General features: G+C 44.5%; 1 protein-coding gene across 4 annotated transcripts in view; it reads right to left on the minus strand.

The window, feature by feature from the left end:
- Window positions 1-4,543: 4,543 nt before the first annotated feature.
- The window catches only part of LOC121273106 (CD166 antigen-like), a 34,071-nt gene continuing 15,689 nt past the window's right edge, over window positions 4,544-22,925 (minus strand). For 2 of the 4 annotated variants that reach the window (XM_041180075.1, XM_041180076.1), the window contains exons 3-11: window positions 22,628-22,921; window positions 20,713-21,006; window positions 19,447-19,740; window positions 15,837-16,133; window positions 14,720-14,812; window positions 11,236-11,263; window positions 10,536-10,579; window positions 7,693-7,733; window positions 4,544-4,957 (exon numbers count right to left, since the gene is read on the minus strand). In XM_041180075.1, the coding sequence (XP_041036009.1) occupies window positions 4,892-4,957; window positions 7,693-7,733; window positions 10,536-10,579; window positions 11,236-11,263; window positions 14,720-14,812; window positions 15,837-16,133; window positions 19,447-19,740; window positions 20,713-21,006; window positions 22,628-22,921 (1,451 nt within the window). In that variant the 3' untranslated portion in view covers window positions 4,544-4,891. Of the gene's footprint in view, window positions 4,958-7,692; window positions 7,734-8,115; window positions 8,225-10,535; window positions 10,580-11,235; window positions 11,264-14,719; window positions 14,813-15,836; window positions 16,134-19,446; window positions 19,741-20,712; window positions 21,007-22,376; window positions 22,479-22,627; window positions 22,922-22,925 lie in introns of those variants that run through there. The other 2 variants (XM_041180078.1, XM_041180077.1) reach the window with 2 other exon arrangements.

A 22,925-nucleotide genomic window follows, 5' to 3' on the forward strand; every position in this document is an offset into this window, starting at 1 on the left:
TCTCTCTACTATGTGTACAGGAAAGCTCAGGATAATTCTGTCTGGACACACGGCCCAAAATCATGGAAGGATCATTCAACCTTGATAATAATTACTGTAATCAGGACAACAAGGAATTAGAGACTTCGTATAATTGTTCAAATGCCAACCTGTTCATCAAACTGGCCCATTTGCCGGGCTTGGGATAAACTTGTTTCTCTCCCTCAATCCGTCCGCCCGCCTGTAAATCCATTCTGCACTGAATAGCTTTTGCAACTGAAATCTGATTTAATAACAGGAATTAAAACAAGTTTTAGTTTGAAACAAACAGGGATGAAGCATAACTGCACGATAGGTTCCTTCTCAGGAATGTGGGAACATTCATCATTCTTGAAAATATGATCAGAAAGTTAAACATCAAAATAAGAACAAATTGTCATATCACAACGTCTGCGCTGCCCGAAGGAGGGTTCCTGGTTCATAGTGATGATTCCATGTGTCTCTATCGTGTGTCAGGCCTTTCCTTTACCTTGACCTTCCTTCAATTTCCAAGCCTCCTCCACTGGTTGTCTCCGATTTGCTCTTCGCCTTTAGCCTTGAAATCTTCGCCCTATAACTCATCCTACAAGTTGGTTTCCCAATTATGATGCGCATTCCTGAACAATCTGTTGTGTCAATGTTCTCATAAACTCTGTCACTCAGAGCGTCTCGCTTCATGGTTGGAGAAAACACAAGTCATAACAGCATAGAAAACCAATGGAATGATGCATTCCCTCACTGGATTGGAACCACAACCGTTCAGAGTAAAAATGCTTTGGTTAAACTTGAGAAATACGTTGAGGGTTGCACCCAGGCTGTGTCCACCTTCCTGCATCTGCCTGGAGTCAAATTGAACACACCACTCTCAGAGTGTCCCGCTTTTACCCCTCGATCTGCCCGGTCTCGACATGCTGTTCATGGTCAGAGCTGTGAAACACTGGGAACATGCAGATTCCCCCAGAGAGGTGAGTAAGTCAACTTGAACACGGAATGCAATTCAGGCTTTAGAGGGGTGGGAGGTACCATTCACTGGAAGACTGACCATGATGAGGGGCTTCAGTCATGTGGGTGGATTTAGAAGATGGGATTGTTCCCCTTTGGGGAATGAGGTTGACAGGATATGTCACAGAGCATTTCAGAATGTGGAGGGAGCCAAGGCCGGTTGATAGCGTGAATAAATATTCAGCACGATTCCAGCGGCGGAACGACTGAGAGGCCCTTGAGAACTTAATGCTTATTATCAATGATGATAGGCAGGGTATGGCCTTAATGGAATCCTTGTTACACCTTAATGGTGCCTACCCCATGAATGAAGTTCCCCACCCCAACCCCTTAACCCTCATCCGCTGACCCCTCCCCCAACGCCGTCTCTCTCTTCCTTCCAGCCAGTCCAGACTATTATAGCGCCAGCCAGGCATTCAGAATCATATTACACTCTCGTATCTCATTTCAATCCTCCCGCACTTTCTCCTAGTGAAATCATCTCCGTTTGTCTCTCCTCTCGCATTCCAAACTGCCCTCCTCTGCTGTACACCGATTGACAATCGAAAAATAATCACCAAGAAGCCTTCGCTTCTTTTCTAAAATTGGCCTGGGCAATAACTGACTTCCCGTCACAGTGACTCCATTCACTCCATCCCAATTCCTCCTGCTCCCCAACTTTCCACTCCCCTCCGCCAAGTTTCACTGCCTCCTTATCTCCCCTTAATCTCTCCCTCTGTGTAAAGTACCCAAGGCAGATCCCCTGGCCTGTAGGGCCACCATTACTTACTCACTCCCAGGCCTCTCCCCTGGTACAGTTCCCACCTCCATTTCAGAACAATGGACAGTGAGCTGAAATTATGTTGGGTCTCCTCTCCCCTCCACAAACCGCTCACTAACCCATTGTCATTCTTGAAATCTAAGATTGTCTGCAGATCTCTCTCGTGGAATCACACACACTGTCTCAGGTTTCGGCTTTTCGAAGTGTAAACCCTTGAAATAATGTGCTCAGGTGGACAGTTTCACAGTGACTGTGGATCTAGAGTATGGGATCCATCTCTGTTTCCTGTACATTATGGAGAGGAAGGTGCCAAGCTGTAGGGAAGGGTGCAGGAAGCATTTAGAATGCTCGTCCCAGAGATGAGGGACTTCAGTTACGAGGGAAAATTGGAGAATTTGGGTTTGCCTTCCCGCTTTGAGAAACACACCTTGTCTCATTTAACATCAAGTAATAGGTAAAGCAAATGAAATGTTCCCATTTATTGCCGGGTACTGATTACTAAGTAGGGAAGTCATGCTTCAGTTGAACAGGTCCTTGGTGAGACCACATCTGGAGTACTGAAAACAGTACTGGCCACCATATTTAAGGATGACATAAATGGTCTAGAAGCAGTTCTGAGAGTTTTTACCAGACTAAGAGCAGGAATGGGCGGGTATTCTAATGAGGAAAGGTTGGACACACTAGGCTTATATCAGCTGGAGTTTAGAAAAGTAAATGGATACTTGATTGAAACATATCAGTTCCTGGGGGTTATAGACGGGGTTGATGTTGATTGGATAATCCCTCTCTTCATACGAAGGGGTCGCCCATTAAAGACAATGATAAGGATAAATGCGTTTCCGTCTCTCGGAGTGTCGTGAGCCTCTGGAACTCTCTTCCTCAAAAAGGCGGTGGAGACAAGGCGTTTGAATATTTTCAAGGCAGAGATGGATAGGTTCTTGATTAGCAAGCGGGAGAAATGTTATCCAGGCTCGGAAGGAATGAGGGGTTGTTGTTACAAACAGATCAGACTTTATTGAATTGCGGTGTAGCTGGAGGGGCTGAATAGTCAATTAATGCTCCCAACTCATCTCCTTAATTACCTGGGGGGCTTTGGAAGTAGAGTAGGTCATTCAGGCCTTGAGCCTGTTTCACCATTCCATAAGATCATGGCTGAACTGATATGGTTCTCAGCACCACTTTTGAAGGTGGGAGAGGCGTGTATGTCCCGCTGGCCTTGGTGAGGGTGGGGATGTGTGTGACAAATGTCCCGGGGGTGAGAGAGGAGCCTGGGAATGAGCCCCATCTCCCGGCAGGGAAACCAATGAATGATCGTTCAGCTGAATGGCCTAATCCTGCTCCCTGTGTTCATGTTCCAGTATGTTTTATTTTTCTTACCAAACTGCAACGGGGCGGCTGCATCTCTGTTAAAGAACATTAGCCTGTTATATGCCCAATCTGCCAGTTTATTGCTATGTTGTGGATAGCGTTCAGGTGCAATTCAGTGCAGACCCTCCCTCCGGTGTCGTGTCAGTAAAGAACCATTTTATATAACAACAAGGTCGAAATCTTGAATATAAATACTGGTTTGTGAGATGATATGGATGGAACTCCATTTCCCTATCCCAGTGATTAGAGTAAAACGAGGACCAGGAAATTTGTCAAATTATAACATATTTATTGAGGAACTGAAAGCTCGGGATTGCTTTACAATCAGACTGGGATAAAATTAAAAAAGCTACTAAAGCATATTAAACAACTATAACCGTAAAAAAAAAGGAAACGCTTCTCCAGCAACAAGTATCATTAAAATCCCGATCTGATGTGGAAATGGACTTTGCCTTTAGTTTCTGGCCTTTAAGAATTTCCCAGCCTTAGCGCAGAGAGGGAAATCTGGCGAAGAAGGGAGCAATCCGACAGATGTAAAAGGACAGTTCTCGGCCGGTACCAGTGGAAGGGAATCAGTCCCATTCCATAAGCGTCGCCTGATCCATCTCTCCGCATCTTCCTTCTGAAACCCGGCTGAGGCGGGGCTTCCCGCCAAGGGGGAGAGATCCAAATCTCTCTCCTTTTCTATGAAGGTCGTCAGAGCGATACCCCCTTTCCAGTGGGGAGGGGCCGGGTTGGGGGGGGGGGGGGGGGGGGGTTGGGGGGTATATAACAGGAAAGCAGGGGTAATGGTCCCCGAATATCTCTCTCATACGTTTTAAATCCCCCACATTCTGTGGGATCCGGTCTTTTATGTGCCGGGTAATGAGCAGTTTCATTTTACCAGAAGCTCCGCCTCTATTAACGTAGCGCATGGTGGGCGCCGTTAACCTTTGCTAAATTCGGCTGCCCCCTCCCCCTTCCCACTCTGCTGATTAGCGGAGCGTTTACTTCCTCTGGAAGAGGGGTTTGGGCACTTTGCAATTTGCGCCTGAGTGGTGAGGGATCAGCGGAACAGTCCAAATTCTGTCAAAGAGGTTGGGATAGCAAAAGGCGTCGACATTAAGCGTCAGGTGCGTAAGATTCCAAGTGGAGAATCTGTATTCAGTTCTGCTGAACACACCCCGGGATAGAGACACAGCCCTTGAAGCGGTTGCACCACAGTTGATTCCTCGCTCAGGCTGTTAAATGATGAACGTAGACTCGGTTTAAGTTCCCTTGAGGATCTAACTTTGATGGGCCATCAGTTTCAGATGGTTCCAACGTTAAACCAATTTCATAAAGTAGATCAGAGACCAAAACAGCAGAATATGCTTATTGAAAGAGAGCTAGGTAGTTATGAAAAAGTATCAGGGATTGCCAATTGGGAATTGAGAGCTTCTTTCTAGTTATCTAGTGACGATCAAAGATTATGAAGAAAAGGCTACTAAACGAATAGCTGCAGAACAGCCATTATATCATTGAATAACAGCAAGCTAGAGAGTCTCACTGGCCTCCTCCCATGTTCCAATATGTTAGTTCAGCACACAAAGTAAACTCAACACCTGGAGTGGTGCAGCTCTTCACCAGTAACCTGCAGTCATCATGAAAACTCTGTAAACATAGAGTTTCCGTGCATAATAGTGAAATAGGCGACATGTTCATGGTCATTGGGCTGATCGACTTTGGAATTCTCGCTGAGGGCCCGGGAGTCCTGGAAATGTTCTAAAGCTTCACCTCTGCGTAGAGGGTGTTCTCCTCACTCTGGGCTTGGCCGGTGTCTCGCTGACCCTGACGATGCAATAAATGGTGCAGTGGGTCAGAAATTCGAGCAGCAGACTTATATTCTCATAAAAGTTCAGGAAATTCTACCAGCAGATGCAATCTGGCAGGAACATACAAACAAACAACAGCGGGGCTTGTCCTGTAAGCAGTCCCTAATGGTGAACAGACCTCAATGCTAAAGGGCATTGACTGTCTGCTCATTGTTACCTTTGCCAATGAAGCTATTACCATAGAGGTAGCTCTTTTCGAACTAACAAAACGGGACTCGTCATCAAAGGCAGGGAAACAGTAGATTTCGAAAAGGTGAGGAATTTTCTATGTGAACGCAAGTGTTAAGTGAACATCATCTAAAGTTCCACAGGCTTTAAAGCGGAAGGGAATCCAAAGGATGTACAATTGTCGCCCGAATTCTGATCACCAGAAAAAATACACCAAAACAAGCAAGAGGATCTTAAGTAGGTCAGTCAACACCTCGATCCTGCTCCGCCATTGGACAAGGTCATAGCTGATCTGATTGTGTCCTTATCTCCAGTTTCCTGCCCCCACCACTCTCCATAGCCATTGACTCCCTTGTCAATCAAAGTTCTAACTAACCGAGCCTTCAATATATCAATGAAGCAGCCACCACTGCTCCCTGCGGGAGATAATTCCAATTGCAAAAAAACGCTCTGAGAGAAGAGGTTCCTCCTGATCTATGGCTTAAATGGGAGACCCTTTATTTTTAAACTCTGCCCCCTCCACAGGTCCAGACTCATACAGGAGCTGAATAATCTTCTGAGTATCCACCATACCAAGCTCAGTCCACCTCTTAGAATCTTATAGGTTTCAATACGATCATCTCTCATTCGTCTGAAGCTAAATGTGCAAATTTACATCCTTCTATCATCTGATAACATCCTCATTTCAGGGATCAGCCAACTGAACCTTCTATGAAGTGCTACCAAGGCAATAACTTCCCACCTTAAGAATGGGGAACTATACAACCGTCGCCTCACCAATGTCCTCTATAGCTACCATTTTACCCTGGGGTAATTTTTACAGTATTTATCAACAAATCATCTAAACATGGGTGGAAAAAAATGGATAAAATAATGTTTAGCATAAGACATCGTAATTTCACGATTGTTCAGTCTGGGAAAAAGAAATGTGCCTTGTTTGGATAATAGTGTTTTTATTATTGCACACACAAACCAAAAATATAACAGGAACTATTGTATAGGGCCTATACCCGGTTCAGTCATTTGTCCTTTATATAAAGGACATATGTGACTACGTGGAGGGTAGGATTATTAAGTTTGTGGATGACACAAAGATTGGCCAGGTGGTTAACAGTGAGGTTGAGTGTCTTGGGCAACGGGAAGATAGAGACGGGCTGGTCAAATGGGCAGAGAAGTGGCAGATGAAATTTAACCCTTGAAAGTGTGAGGTGATGCACTTTGGAAGGATTAATTTGACAAGGGAGTATTCAATGAACGGCATGACACTAGGAAATTCTGATGAGCAAAGGGACCTTGGCGTTTGTGTCCATAGTTCCCTTAAGGCAGAGGGACATGTGAGTGACGTGGTGGAAAAGGCCTATGGGAAACTTGCCTTTATCAATCGAGGCAAAAATTACAAAAGTAGGGAGGTCATGTTGGAGTTGTATAGAAACTTGGTGAGGCCACAGCTGGAGTACAGTATGCAGTTCTGCTCGCCACATTTTAGGAAGGATGTTACTGCACTGTAGAGGGTGCAGAGGAGATTCACCAGCATGTTGTCTGGGATGAAGCAATTTTGTTATGAAGAGAGGTTGGATAGACTTGGGTTGTTTTTGCTGGAGCAGAGGAGATTGACGGGCGACCTGATAGAGGTGTAAATGATTATGAGGTGCATGTGCAGGTTGGATTGGGAGCAGCTTTTCCCCTGAAGGGTCAATCACAAGGGGACATCATTTCAAGGTGACGGCCAGGAGGTTCAGGATGGATGTGAGGTAAAGCTTTTTTTACCAGAGGGTGGTGATGGTCTGAAATGCGCTGCCTGGGAGGGTTGTGGAGGCGGGTTGCCTCACATCCTTTAATAAGTACCTGGATGAGCATTTGGCACGTCATAACACTCAAGACCACAGGCCAAGTGCTGGCAAATGAGATTAGAAAAGTTGGTCTGGTGTTTCTCACGGGTCGTTGCAGACTCGATGAGCGAAGGACCTCTTCTGCACTGTGCGATTCTCTGATTCTCTGATTCGGAGTGAATTAACATGTGCAGATGCAATAACGTCAACTAAACTTTCAATTCACTTCATGCACTGCAGAGGGAGCAATTCCTGTTTCGAAGTTTCGTGTGCTACTTAGGTTTGTCTGTTCAATCCAATGAGACAAAAAATTGTCCCAATTGGATTCCCTTGCCCGCATGTATTTCGCTGGAAATTTTAAACATGCTAAAAACGTGATCGGAAGAACATTTCTACGAATCATGATTTACGAACGAACAAGTGGGTTATGACATGAAAAAGGAGAACTAGGGACTCAATGGGTGAAAACAGGGAAAATGTCCCCGTGTCTGAGGGGGCAAAATAAAGAGGAGAGCATCAGCGAATGTACAAATCGCCCCCTCACCCGCACACACCGACCACTCTCACCCCCAAGCGCCTCCCTAACCCCCACTCACCCACCTGAACCATCCACACTACCCCCTTCTCTTTCTCTCTCTCTCACACATACACACACACACACAGACTCACACACACACCCGTTATTGCAACTTACATCCTTTCTCTTCGGATTTGATTGCTGGTTAAGGACAGCGTCTAAATAAAACAAATGCTTATTAAAAACAATATATTGATTTTTTAAGGACTGACAATATTCCTTCCTTTCACTGATGTGTTTGATGTCAATGGTAGCTCTGCTTTACCCGAGGATGCGTCTTTAACTTATTCTCGGTGCCAAGAAGTAGGGGCAACTAACCTTCAGCCAGCAAAAAGAGGCCTTTGACTACACGTCAGGGATCGAACACGCTTCTAATATTTTTCCTTCATTCCCATTTTCTTCTTTAATACAGGACATGGAATGAGCAAGGTTTTCCCCGGGAATGGGCAGCAGATTTACACTGTGTGGCTCGTTTTGGTCACCAACATCACGAACGCAAACTTGGTGTGACGAGTCGCGAATGGACCTTTGTTCACAATGTCGCCTTAACTGCATCACTTTGCATATTTGATAACCATTTCATAACCATGGTTGTTTTTCTATCGTCTTACGAATTTATGCCAGGGACGAGTTGGACCTGAAATATCAACTTAAATATTTTGAATAATACATTGACCTTATTTGCTCTTCACAGTTCAGGAGTTCCCCAATTTCTGTCAGACTTCTCTACCATTCTCTTCCCATTATAGCCACTTTCTGGCACTGCCTGACCACCTTTACAATAGAAACTATCAATATAGAATTTGTCTAACGCTATCCCACCAATGGCCACTCTGTAGCACGTTAACCTGCACTGTACAGGAAGGTCTATGAACGGAAAGATGTGGGCCTCACCCATCCCTATGTTTTTGCTTCTAGAGTTATCAAGTGGCTGGATCCTTGAATGTATATACAAACTGAACAAGTGGATCACACTACAAATGTGACAGAATTATACTAACACTAACTAGATCCAGATATCTGTCACATTCAAGCCAGGCATTCTTCACCTGAACACTCAAAATACATATAATGGCATAAACAATGTTCCACTAGGTTGACATAACATTGCTTAGGATATGCAAAGCACAACTGGGCCATTCGGCCCAACCAGACTATGGCAGCTTTTATGCTTGGCAGTATCTCCTCAAGCCATTGCTCAGGAAGGAGGAGCTGAGTTTCCCTTGGGCTGGGGATGGGGTGGGAGGGTTTAGGCGGTGCCTAGAACAAGGAGTCACGGTCTCAGTATACGTGTTGGTCATCTAGGATAGAGATGAAGAGAAAACCCCTCACTAAGAGGGTGGTGAACGTGTGCAATTATCTACCACAGATGGCTGTGGAGCCAAGTCACAGGAAATATGTAAGAATTAGATAAAAAAGTCGTCAAGGTGTATGGGGTGAGAGTGGAAGTATGGGGCTGAAATAGAGCAACAGCATTGGTCATGTTGAATTGCAGAGCAGGCACGAAGGGCCCAATGACCTAGTCCTCACGCTATTTTTTTAGTATCTATGTTTAAAGTTTTTCAATAAGTGCAAACCACGCTTATCTCTCATATTTCACCCAGCCTCCCCTTACATACATTGAAAGTTTTGGGGCCGCCTCTCCCAGGTCGTGGTTTGCTCCACACTGTCAGCATTTCTGAATAAACTTTCCGAGATGTATTCCTACTCCCGGGCTTCAGGACAAAAGTGAATACTGACATTCCAGTGAGGTCCCAGGGGGGCGCTGCACTGCGGTTTAGGACTCCAAAGCCATCTGCTGGCCTGGAGGGTGAAAAATGTTTGCGGAACGTTGTTCCGAAGAAGAGTCTGGAAGTTATTCCTCGCCTCATGGGCAACACCTACTCAACAAGCAACATCATCGAAGGAAAATAACTGATCTTTATCAAAGTTCTGTTGGTGGGAAATAGATTTGCCTATAATGGCGGCCGTTCTGGCTGCAGTAGAAAACTTCAACTATCATTTCCTTGTTTGCTGTGGTAATGATAACTTTAAAGAATGTAGTTACTGTAGCTTTAAGGCTTATTATGTTGCACAGTGTCATGTGACAGTGTAAACGAATCAACTTTAAGCACGAGGAACTTTAGAGTGGGAGTTATTGATCACGTCGTGGAGCTTGATGGAAACATATAGCTGCTGTTGCAGCTTGCAAATAAATGTTGATGTTTCCGAGCAGAAACTTCCCTGGAAAATCAATAGCTTGGCGCTTGAAAAGCACTTTGAAGACATTATTGGTTCAGTAATTGTTTGTATAAGGGCAAATGCTTCTCCATTTATCTTTCAACTTAGAATATTCAGATTAAAATATTAGTTTACTTGCGGGTTATCATTTTCATTGCCTCTGGTTTTGCTCTCCCCACAACTGGGAACATTCTCCTGTTTTTCAAAGACATCAATGAGGTAAACCCTCAACATCCCATTTACATTAGCGATGAGACCCATCGAATGCTAAACCCCAGCTGAAAGTTAAACCATCCATGGCAATACTTCTAAATGTTTTAGACCCACTCAAGCTTCTCTGTCGATTTCCTGTTCTACGCTGACCACCGTTGTTCTCAGGGCTAATTCGTGGATCCACGTTCTGACACACATTCCGCTTAACATTATCACTTTTCAATTCAACCACTTTAGAAATCAAAACATAAAAACAAAAAACTGCAGATGCTGGAAATCCAAAACAAAAACAGAATTACCTTGAGCTGCTTGGGTTGTGAAAGGAGGGTTAACTTTCATCGGTAAATTTAACAATTTCCATAACGGCTGTCGCTGATCTATTTGCTACTCTACAACTTTTAAGCTTTAACTTTCAAAATTTTCTACAACCTATCTATACATTTCTGCTAGTTATTAATTATGAAGTGCTAACAAGTTTCAGAACACAAAAGACAATTCGCTCTGTGAGAATATAAAACTGAACTCACATGTAATGGTTTCGTTGATTTGGTCTCCAGAGGGCACCACATTGCTTCAAAGAACAGAAAGGGCCAATTAGTCACGTTATCCCTTGTCATTAAACACTTGACATAGACATTGGATAGACCGAAGGCGCGATTCCTGTGTTAAGTGTAAAAGTGTTCCAGTTTGCGTAACCAGGCACATGTTCCTATGTAACTGTTTCAAGCTTAAGCTTGGAAACTGAAGGGAGAATTGTTGAGTGATTGCAAACTGCACATGGGAGAGAAAGGGAAGGGGGCGGGGGAGAGCACGTGCATGAGCGAGATAGAGCGAGAGAGAGAGAGCCATTACATGAGAGGTGGTGTATGAGAGGGGGCGCGTGAGAGGGAGGGAGGAAGAGATTGTTTGCCGTGATTCATTTGATTGTGAGACTGTCTCTTCCAGTATCTGTGAATACCTTCTGGTTTGAGAGTCAGCTTCTTGCGTGGTTGTGTGTGAGAGTGCCGTTTTTGAATTATTTTGTTTTCGTGTGTACATATATTTGCTAGTCTGTATTTGCACAGAATTTTGTTTGCAGTGAGAATGTAAGTGCAGGTGTAAGTGGAATACCTCGTGTTTGAAATGAAAACGGCACAATGGCTATGCAGAATACAAATTGCATGATCGTTGGCTTCTGGACATAATTTCGGTCGCCTGACATTGAAAGTAAACACTTAATAGTCTCACCTGGTTTCGCTAATGCTTTTCGTCTTTCCTGAGAAGGAAACATCAGGATTAAAATTCGAAAACAGAGTAGGAGCTTGTGAAGCAAATAAAAGAGGAGCACATGTCTTTGTGTATCTCATTACTCATGAAAATGTGAATGGTGATATCATTGTTGATCGACAGGGCACCTAATGTGTATTCCTGGACTAAGGATCCAGAATCATGAGTTAATTTACCACCCCGGCAGCTGGGCACCTTGAAATCGTTGAATGAAAGACAATTGGATCAAAAGAAATGTTAGACTTAGTAATGGTGACCATGAACTTATCCTCAATGAACCATCTTGTCTTGGAATGCAGTCTCTAAAATTCAACCTGTTTTTGTGTCGGGTCGACGTGTAACTGCAGAACCCACAGTAATGTTGTGGATACTTAAATGCTGCCTGAGACTCAGTCAGGGCAATGAGAGATGCTTAACAAATGCTGTCTTCCTAGTGATGCCCAAAACCCATGAAAAGGTAGCAAACATAAACAATTATTTTATTTAAAAAAATCAAAGAATTGTCAACTGCGTAACATGCATGTTTGCATCGGTCTCCCTGATTTCCCGATCCTGAGAGGCGAGTGTCACATCAATGCATTGAGGAACTGGAGTCTGCTATTGTAAATATGGGACATGCATTAGCTCAAATTTTCTCAATGTCTGTTAGTCTGGATGAGCGTGTGGTGCCAGCTGAGGTGTCCATAGATGGGGCAGCGTGAGGTCAGTATAAAGAGGAATCTTAATTCCGTATTTCTCAAAACTGTCGTTATGGTATCGGGTGACAGTAATGATGATGAACACATTAAAGGAGAGAATGGCCTTCCCATCCATTAATTCCCCTCTATCAAAGTCCGGGATTTAGCATTGATTTGAAACTGAACTGTTATAACCATATAAATTCTGAGGCTACAAGAGCAGGGCAGAGGCTAGGAACCCTGCGGAGAGTAACTCACCTCCTGACTCCCCAAAACTGGCCGGCAACCTACAAGGCACAAGTAAAGAGGCTGATGGAGTACCCCCCAATTGACTGGATGTGTCAATATCCAACAGCACCCAAGAAGCTTGGCACTGTCCAAGACAGAGCAGCCCACTTGATTTTCACCCCTTCCACAAACATTCACTCCCTCCACCACCGACGCACAACAGCAGCACTGTGCGTACCATCTACAAGGTGCAAGTGCAGGAACTCACCAATGCTCCTTCGACAGCAACTTGCAAACCACGAACAATGCCATCTAGCAGGCCAAGGGCAGCAGACACATTGCAACACCCACCACTGGAATTTCCCCTCTTATCCACTCACCATCCTGACTTCTACTAACAGGCTGAAAACCTGCATCTCCCACTGTAACAGCACTGTGGGTGTACCTGCTCCTCATGTGTTGCAGTGGATTAAAATGACTGCACAACCTCCTGTCAATGCTAATTATTGAACAATAATTAATGTCCTTGGCAGTTCACCCACATCTCCTCATTTAAAAAAAAAAAATCAGACTGTTGCATAAGCGGCCATAAAACTAATGAAGAGGAAGTCGTTCTACTCAACATTATGACCAGGCTGGTCGTGGCAACGGAAGACAACAGTTCCAGGGAGAAGGTCGATACAGGGCAGCAGTGGCCTCCGTGTTAATGAGTGGAGAAGTCCAGCAAGGTAAGGAATGTAAATCAGCCTCTCTAACAATCAGCCAATAATAGCCTGGTATATTTGTTGAGTTGAAGTTTGCTTGGGAGTTTTGGAACATGGCGTATAGGGGGGTAATGGGGAGATATACTTTATTAAGAACGCTGTCTTTAGATGGGTGAACTGGAAAAAGACAGAACTGCCTCAAGACTAATCGTATTGACAAGGGCAATGAGACTGAATGAGATGAAGACCCGTGGGTTGGTACTTAGGTAAGTGAGGTGTGCAGTTTTAATGCAAGGACATTTCTTAATGAGAAGTGCAACTGCACATTGAGCAGTTAGTGCAACTCATGTAGGGTCTCAGATTAATAGTGATGCTTGGCAGGAGGTTGCGGGATAGTGGGGGGGGGGGGGGGGGCGGGGTGTGGTTCGGGGAAATGTCTGGGGTGGTGGGGAGATATAAAGATAAAATTCAAAATTAAATTAGAAAGGGTAATCCAAGGGGAGAATGACAGAGGGATAGGAGGCAGAGTGGAGCAGATCTTCACATGGATAAATTGGTTTTCCCCGATTGTCAAATACATCAGCATTCCAGACAAAGAAACCCGTTCAACGCAGCTTCACACATACATCATAAGGTATGTAAAGTGCCCCAATACCATTGCAATATCCATATGTTTTGAGAATGATTCGAAGACACTCAACTCCACAACTGTAGCTGGTGTTTTTTCATCGCCTGATTACTCTTGAGAAACTTCCTTATCTCTGACCCAGCTTACTTTACAGCAGCTGGAGACTGCCTCCATATGTCTAAACTTCATTTCCTGCCAAGCCACATATTTCATCCCGCCTTCTCTCCGAGCAGCCTGTATAAAATCAGGACTCGGAGCTCTCCCTCTGTACATCTTAACCTCACAGATTCACAGATTTGTCATGGCACAGAAATGGGCCATTCGTCCCATCGTGTCTGCAATGGCTCTCGAAATGAGTATTATGAAGTGGTGCCATTGGCCTGCCTTTTCCCCGTACCCCTGCACATTGTTACTATTAAAATAATGAACTATTGCCCTCTTGAATGGTTCAAATGAACCTGCCTCCGCCTCACTTTCAGCCGGTGCATTCCAGACCCTAACCACGCATTGTGTGATCCACATTTATCTCACCCCACACTTGCTTCTTTCGCAAAATACTTCATATCTGTGACCCCTCGCTCTTGATCTTTTTTATGAGCGGAAACAAATTATTCCCATCTACTCTAAGGAGTCTCCTCATTATTTTGAACATCCCTATCCAATCTCCTCAGGCTTATTTTCCTCAAGGATAGCATTCCCAACCTCTCCAATCCATGTTCATAGTTGACATTTCTTATCTCTAGAACTATTCTTCTTAACCTGAAAGTGCTGGGACAGACATTTGAATTTACTGGATTTTTCAATGCGATCCCAGTTATTCTGTCCACAGACAAGGAACAAATCTTGTACGGCGATATGTCCTGGACGGCTCCCCAAATGTAGCGGTATGGCTGAGGCCCCCATCATGAACCAGCCATCTGTTCAGCTTTTGTGAAACCAAAGCTTGGTTATCAATGCTGGATGATGGATGGAGTGTCTGCAAGGCGGTCGAATTAGCCCTCCCCGACTTCCTATTCCACCCAAGGTAAAATTCTGCCGGTTTCATCGCGATTGGCTTTTTCACCCTTCATACGAGCATCACCCTACATTTGCGGTTGGAGTTTAGGGAATGTTTGAATTAGGAAATGGTTCAAATTGGTCACCAAAATTTGGCCACTACGTTATTCTGTTCAAATGGATGACCGGTGGTTGCACATATTGTGACCTACCTTTCCTCCAGAGGCAGACACCCAAAAGAGCAAGGATGAGAATCAGACCCACAGCAGAACCAAGACAAGCCGCCAGACCAACAAGCTCCTTTTCTGAATGAGATAAATATAGAGGCCAGGACAGTGTTAATGATCAGCTTCCACAACAAAAGCAATAATCTGCAGATTAATGCAGGTCGACAATCGAGGCTGGAGTGATGTAGAAAGCACAACAGACAAAGTGAGAGAGAGACATAGCGAGAGTGAGGGGGAGAGAGAGAGAGAGAAATAGATAACGGAAGGCAGAGACAGACTAAGAGAGAAACATGCAATTATCCAGCACAGGAAGAGGTTTGTGGGACCATCGGCCTTGTGCCTAAACCTTGAATGGCCTGTTTAATTCCTCTGACTGTCCGAACCCACTCGCTCATCGCCTTGTAACTTTCATTCCAATATGTGCTTTCAGTTATTTTTTGATCTTTAATCTGTGCTCCCTCGTTAGAAACTCTCCCACCAGAGTTCAAAGTTTCTCTCCGTTTAATGAATCAATTCCTTCACTATTTCGAACGGTTAACATTCTCCCTACATAAGACGATCCAGCATTTTCCACGCTCCTGATCCATTTTGTAGTATTTTTATTTAGTCATTGCATTGTTAGGATAACCTGCTGCAACTTTTGGTATTCATCGTCTGTCGCCCCTTCCATGTCTAAGTGGCCCACGCGAAAACACTGTTTCAAAAACAGCCAATCAGCAACGGAGTTGGCAAGGGTGGGGGGATGGGGGATAGGGGGTGGGGGGAAGGCACACGGGTGCGTGATAATACCTCCGCTGGAATGAGGCAGCAGAACGCTCAATTGCAATTTTTCGGCCAATTATTTGCCTCATTGTATCATCAAATGCACCTTTGGAAATTAACCTCTTACCTATTAGCAGGCAATTCATTGAGGCTAACGGGAACACGTGTAATTTTCATTGGGTCAATATTGCACATGTGCGAAAAGAACAGTCAGCTCTCATTTCAAACCAGGTTGAATTGTTAAGCTTGTAAGATAGTGTCGTGAGGAAAGGGCACAAATTGAAATAAAGCAGCCTTCTATTACATTCGGGTGGATAGAGTAACTGCGAATCCTACTCACCTATCACACTGATGTGTACAGGGTCACTCAGAGATGAGGATAGATTTTTCCCGTCAATCAGTGCTTCATAGCGACAGGTATAATTCCCCATCTCAGAGTGATCGACATTCCTGATGGTGAAGGTGACAGAATTGATCCCTAAAACAGCAGACTTGGCACCATAATGATTCGCAACCCCTTGTCTGTGCAGGTAAAATTCGATGGCAGGATACTCCCCGGGACTTCTACAGTTAAATGTGACAGCTCCGCCGCGAACAACACCACTAGAGTCCACGGAAATGTTTGGTTTGGGAAGAGCTGAAATTTGAACCGGAGAGGTAGTAACCATTGAGTCCACATGCAATGCTGGCTTTTGTCAAAAAATGAATCTCACAGTATACAAGTTTTGGTAAAATTTCACAAAACAATGCTGATTCCTCATATCAAAACAAAAATGTTGCCAAGACTCAGGAGGTCAGGCAGCATCAGAGGAGAGAGAAACAAGGTTAACGTGTTAGTCCACATAGCTCTTTTTCAGAGCTAAAATGACATAGATATGTTCTTGGGTTATATAGTGAAAGGGGGTGGAGAATATGGAGCAAAATAAAGGGAAGCTCAAGAATTTTTTTCAGAAACATGTTATCATCACAAGACAAGTGGAATGGTAATGGCAGTGTTAAAGCCTAAATAAGGTGGTAATAATGTCAAAGAGTTAAGGAAAGCATGTGTTAATTGGATACTTATCAGACTTTTAGCATTAACATTGAGATCAACAACCTCAGATCATGGACTCTCTCCTCCATGTTCAAATATTGCCTACGCCCTCTCCCACAGAGGGCCATCTGTAACCTGTTTTGCTGACAGAGTGTTGACCCTAGATCTGCTATTAACACATTCTGTGAACTTACACATTTGCCGCTTTTGCCAATTTATTTAGTCTTCAATGCATCCATTAACAATCCACTTATTTTTCCTAGCCGACAACTTTGTCAATCTCTCCTGGGCCCACAATTATCCCTGTCCTTCTATTCTGCTCCACCATCTCCACAGCCTCTTCAACTCTGAAGAAGGGTAATACTTAATGTAAAGGTTGCTCTATTTTATCTCTGCAGATGCTGCCAGAGCTGGTGAGGCCTCCAGAATTTTCTGTCTTTATTTAATATTGTCAGCATCCACCGGATTTATCTTTTATATTACTGGTTAGCCCCCACTTGGAATTGTGTTTCTAGTTCAGGGAAGGATAACCATGCCTTGTGAAAGAGGCAGAGGGACATTAAATAGAGGAGAGCATGTAGAAAGACTGGAGAAGCTGGGGAGTTTCTCATAGTTCAGGGTTGGTTAAGTGATATTTTCATTGAGCCTTGCCAACACATTAAGGACTTGAAAAAGTAAAAAAAAAGAACAATGGGTATAAGTGGTAGAATATTTAGGTACCAGATAATGTATATTTAACGTGATTGTAAAAGAACCGGGAGACATATATTGAAATTTGCGATAACGCAGTAATATGTAAGAATTTGGAAAGCTCTCTCTGGAAGTGAGGTGAAAGCATATTTAACAGGAACCTGTAAAGGGAACTGGATAACCATTGCTGATGCATAACTTGGCAGAGGTTTTCGGATAAAAGCCCGGGAGTCCAGGTAACTTATCTTCTAAAGGGCAACTAGGAAACTGAAATAAATATTGCCCTTGCCAGTTACTACGACATCTCAATAAATAATTTGGAACAAGTTGATAGCTCTTTCGAAAAGCCAACACAGACAGGATGGGCCGATCGGTCTGTGCCCCTACTGCTGCAATTTCTGATTCTGTGATTAATGGTGACACTTGCAGCAATGGGCCAGTGTGTCGGATGAGCATGAGGCAAGAGATGGGCATAACGTTACTCCCTCTGTATCTGTTACACAATGTGAAACACGTATTTTTATAATCTTACCAAGAGCGATTCATTAGGCTTGGGTAATGGAGTTCAATTCGTAAAGCATGCACATCTACCTCCAGCAGTGCAGTACCCCCTCAGTACTGGCACCGGGGGAATGTTGGCCTGGATTATGGAGATCAAATCCGAGAGTATAAACATCAACAACTGACAGTTAGTAATCCCGAAGTTTTATCACCGCGGGGAGTTTCGGCCTGGATTATGGAGCTCAAGTCATGGAGTATATGCACCTATTCCCTCCGACAGTGCTACGCTCCATCAGTACTGGCACTGCGGGAGTGTCGGTTTGGATTATGAGGCTCAAAACCTAGAGTATATAGATATTCCTCTGACAATGCAACACCCCTTTAGTACTGTCACTGGTGGACTGCCGGCGTAGAATATAGAGCTCAAGTCCTAGAGTATATTTATCTAACTCCGACAGTGCTGCGATCCCTCAGCATTGTCACCCGGGGAGTATCGGCCTGGAATATGGGCCTCAAGCCCAAGAGTATGTACACAAACCCACGATAGTGTAGCACTCCTTCAGGACTGGCACTGTAGGCAGTGTCTGGATGCATTATTGGAGTTCATGTGCTGAAGTGAAAATTGACTCCATTGCCTTATAATTCAGGCGATAGTGCTAGTACACTAGAATATTTTTTTGGATCCGTTAATATAGTCCAACCATATCAAAAATAAAGCTAATGCCTGAGAATGAAGGCACCATTCAGCACCGGAGTGAGGGAGGTGTATCGGATGTAATGATCAGCACTAATCCAAATTTAATTAAGTCTGTGACACTTCGCTCCAATGGAAAATCTGTTTCCCCCAGTTACAGAGAACTTCAACTGCTGACTGTCCCTTCACACCATACTCCTGCCATATCTTCCGGCCCACTCCAGACCCTACAATCACAGACGATATAGAGCAGGTGGTATCAGTGCCCATCAGTCGCAATAGTGGAATCAGATCACTGATCAGTTCCACCCCCTTTCTGCTATTTCAAACGATTCAGATTGCTCCAGTGAATAATGTATTGATTATCTGAGAGCACACAAACCATAAATAGAATTGTTGAAATCCCATTTCACTGCCACTCACCTTCTCATGTTACTGTTAGCGCCTGCTCTGTTTGGAATTGAACTGGTACACTGTGATGTAGGGAAAGGCCTAACCAAAACCTGCGATAGGCTGTGATGCACATTACATTTGTAGAGTGAACTTGAATATTCACGCAACATTACCCCTTCCCCCCACTGTCAGGACCCTTCAGCTGCTGACTGTCACCCTACTCCACAACTAGAAATTGAGTTATCCAGTCAAGCGTTCAGTTAGCTTTGGGAGACTTTGCTCGCCCAGAGAATAATGAGGTAGTTCGGCTTACAAGTGTTTTTCTTAGTTGCTTTTCAGAAGCTAGAGTAGCGGCACCACACATCCTTCCTGACAAGGAGCGTATCCTTCTCTTCCAGCCTGGAAAGTGGGGTGTGGGGAGGATCCGCAGCCTCACTCTCTACCTGTATGGAGTGGGATTCTAAACCGGAGCTTTTGGTTCAGAGGCTGTGACACTAACTCCCAGCCACCGGAACTCTGTTCTATTACACCTCTCCCCCAATATTCAACGTTTGATTTTGTTGCACTGAACAAAATATAGATGTGTGGAAGTAGCAGCAGAGAACAGATGTATTAACAGTTTCTGTTGACATCACTCACTTGCTATCTTCATGGTCACAGACTCGCTGTTTGGTGAAACAAGCCAGCGAGCATTGATGTAAATTCCATATCTGCATTGGTACTGCCCTCCTCGGTGTTCAGCCCGAAAGGAGAACCTAACAAAACTGTCCTGTGAGGTGGTTCGAGTAAAGTGGACCACTTCATTATTCCGGAAAAGCTCGAAATTCTTATCGCGCTTATCTCCAGTGACAGTGCAGGTGATGTTCCCCATCTCTCCGGGTAAATACACCCCAGTCGGTTTGTTAAACGTGATCACTGGTTTTATGGGCGGAGCTGTGATGGAACAAATAAAAAGAGTAGTTTGAAATGGGCCATTTGGACGTCATTTCCAGCAGTAAATTGTGGACTCAATAACCATTGACATGTGCACATCCGGGGACCAGATGCCACACATGGAGATTCCCGATTTGAATACAGCAAAAGGAAGACAACACATTACATTCCAAGTGGCCGCTCAGGAATCAAAGAAGTCCCCCAAACAGCCTTGCAGTCAAAAATCTGATACTGAAATGTCATGACAAATATAATGCAGGAAGAAATGCTGAAAAATTACCCATAGCAAGACCACGCAAACAACAATGAGTGGCTGACTGCAAAAGTTTGTAATGTGTCATTGGTTGCTGGACTAATATACCATGAAGATTGCAGCGGCCCCTCAGTGCTGGCATGGGTTGACTCTCGGACTTCACTTTTGGAGCAAGCAAGCTGAAGTGAAATTGGTCTCCGGTGCATTATTATTCAGGCGAGAGTGCGATAAACCCTGGATCATACTTTGTTTTAAGTTTCTGCTGAACTACCCCAAAAGCATCGATGGTATCAATGTTTGGAAATAAAGCAAATGCATGGGAATGAAGGGGCCATTCATCCCGGAGGTGTGGAGAGGGCCCCTGGATGTGATAACGGACCTAAACCGGCCCCAATTAATAATGTGACATCTTCAATCAATGGACAACAGCTTCCTCCCGTGACAGAGAAATTCAGCTGCTGACTTCCCTCACTCCACTCTCCTGCCTCCCCCTCCTGCCCACCCCAGCACCTGCAATCACAGTCGAAATACAACGAATGAATTCAACCCCATCGGCCAAAACTGTGGAAGGAGGTCGTAGATCACTTGAAATCCACGGACCCCGACCCATTCCGCTTAGTTGAAACGATTCCTATTGTTACAGTGAATAAAACATTGATTGTTTTAAAATACCAACACCATCAGTAGAAGTGTTGAAATCTCTTTTCCCTGTCACTCACCCTCTATCGTCACCGTTACAGCCTGGCTGTGTTGGGAATCGAACTGCCTGCTCTGGAAGGAATCTCTGTATCGACATTTGTATTGTCCACTGTGGCTTGGTCTGGATTTCGGGATTGTTAAAGTGTTGGTATTTGAGGTGCCTGGACTAGATGACAGCTGTTGATGTCCTTTATAAAAATAAAACAGTCTCGCACGATAAAATCTAGTCACGATGCAGGTCATGGTGATTGCCTCCCCTACTGCATACACCCCTGTGGTTTCATCAAGAGATATCAGTGGCGTTATTAGCGGATCTGTGGTAAAATAAATTGAATGAGCAATTAAAAACGAACCAGTTTTTCCATGTACAGCAATGGGTTATAGAGAGATTAACTGATCTGTGCCGAGGCAATTTGTTTACAGATATTTGAGAATTCACAAATGTAAAGGTCAGCGTTTGATGATGAAGGCACGAGGATAATTAAACGCATTTTTAAACACCAATCAGAAACTCGGGTCTTCCCTAACAGCTGGATAGCTGATAAAGTGCGACCTAAGTATAGTCTTTAGCGTAATAGAAGAATCGCAACAACAGATTTGGGCAGAGCAAGATGCCTGAACGCATATCAATTCATGGCGGCACGATCAACCTGATTCTTCCTCCAGTGATGTTGTTTTAAGGATGTATGTTTGGTCCATGGGAAACGAAGCGACTTTCCCACTGATATATCTCACAATGGCGCTTTTTATTTTACCTCCACACGAAATTACAGACTTGATGCTCGATTAAAAGTCCCATTGCAAATAACAGAGATCAGACAGTCTCACAGTACTGGCCCCTGGCGTGTGTCGGACTGGATTGTGAAGCACAAGTTTTGATGTATAAACATCTGCCTCCAACAGTGCAGCACTCCCTCAGTACTGGCACTGGGGGCAGAGTCGGCCTGGATTATGGATCTCAAATCCTAGATTATAAGCAACTACCTCCGACAGAGGAACACTCACTTGTTACTGGCAACGTGGGAGTGTCCGCCTGGATTATTGAGCTAAAGCCCTGGTTTATATACTGCCGCCGAGAGTGCAGCACTCCTTCTTTGCATAAGAGTGTGAGTGACACATCATGGATCATCGAGCTCAAACTGCAAGTGGGGATTCATCACAGGGCCTTCCGATTTAAGGTAACTTGGTAGGTAATGTGAGAGGGCAACGTGAGAAAACTAAATTAGAACTGTCAATGAACTTGCACCAACCCATTTGGCAGTTCTTGTGGGGGATATCATCCCATGAGGCCTGATGATTGTCTGATTCAGCATCCATCACGGTGGCTGCGCTTTGAGGAGCTTGGGAGATAATCTGATGTCTGCAATGGTGGGCGTCACATATTCTGGGCCATTGTGACGTCAGAAAATGCGGAATAGCGTCACGAGATAGGCTGTGACGTCACGCAATATTACTCGCCACCCCCGTCCCCCAGTGTCAGAAACCTTTTGCTGCTGGTAGTGACCCTCACACGCCCCTCCTAAACTAGACTTAGAGGGATGCAGTCAAGCGTTCAGTTAGCATTAGAGGATTTCCCTCGGTTAGAGACACCAGAGGTGGATCTGCTACATTCGTTTTCCTTAGCTTGGTTTTCTTGGAACGCGTGGCTGGCCCGAAGCCAGAAGAGCTGCACTCCACATCATACCTGAGCAGGAGCTGGTCATCTTCCCGCCTGCCACAGACAGGGCGACAGTCGAAGGGGGACGTTATGGGCTCACAGAACTCAGAGTTTCTGTTTCAGAGTTAGTGACACTAGCCACTGCACCACGACACATCGCTCGTTCGTGCCCCTCTCCTAAAATCCAACCTTTCATTTAGTTATACGATATAAAAAAAAGCTCTGTGGAAGTAAGAAGGGAGAAGAGATGTATTAATACAACGGATGGTCTCACCCACCTGCTATAATGGCAGTCACAGCCTCGCTCATTGGAGAATCAATGTATCTAGTGTCGCTGTAAATTATATATCGGCATTTGTACTGCCCTCCGTGGTGTTTAGCTTCAAACGGAACTGTATAAAAAGTGTCCACTGTGGCAGTTGGACTTTGATGCAGCATTTCATTATTCAGGGAAAACTCGAAGACTTTTTCTTGCTTATCTCCAGCCACAGTGCAGGTGATGTCCCCTGTCTCTCCAAATAAATACACCCCAGTCGGTTGGTTAAATTTGATCACTGGTTTTATGGGCGGGTCTGT

This window comes from Carcharodon carcharias, chromosome 39 (genome assembly GCF_017639515.1).
Source record: "Carcharodon carcharias isolate sCarCar2 chromosome 39, sCarCar2.pri, whole genome shotgun sequence".
Taxonomy (NCBI): Eukaryota; Metazoa; Chordata; class Chondrichthyes; order Lamniformes; family Lamnidae; genus Carcharodon; species Carcharodon carcharias.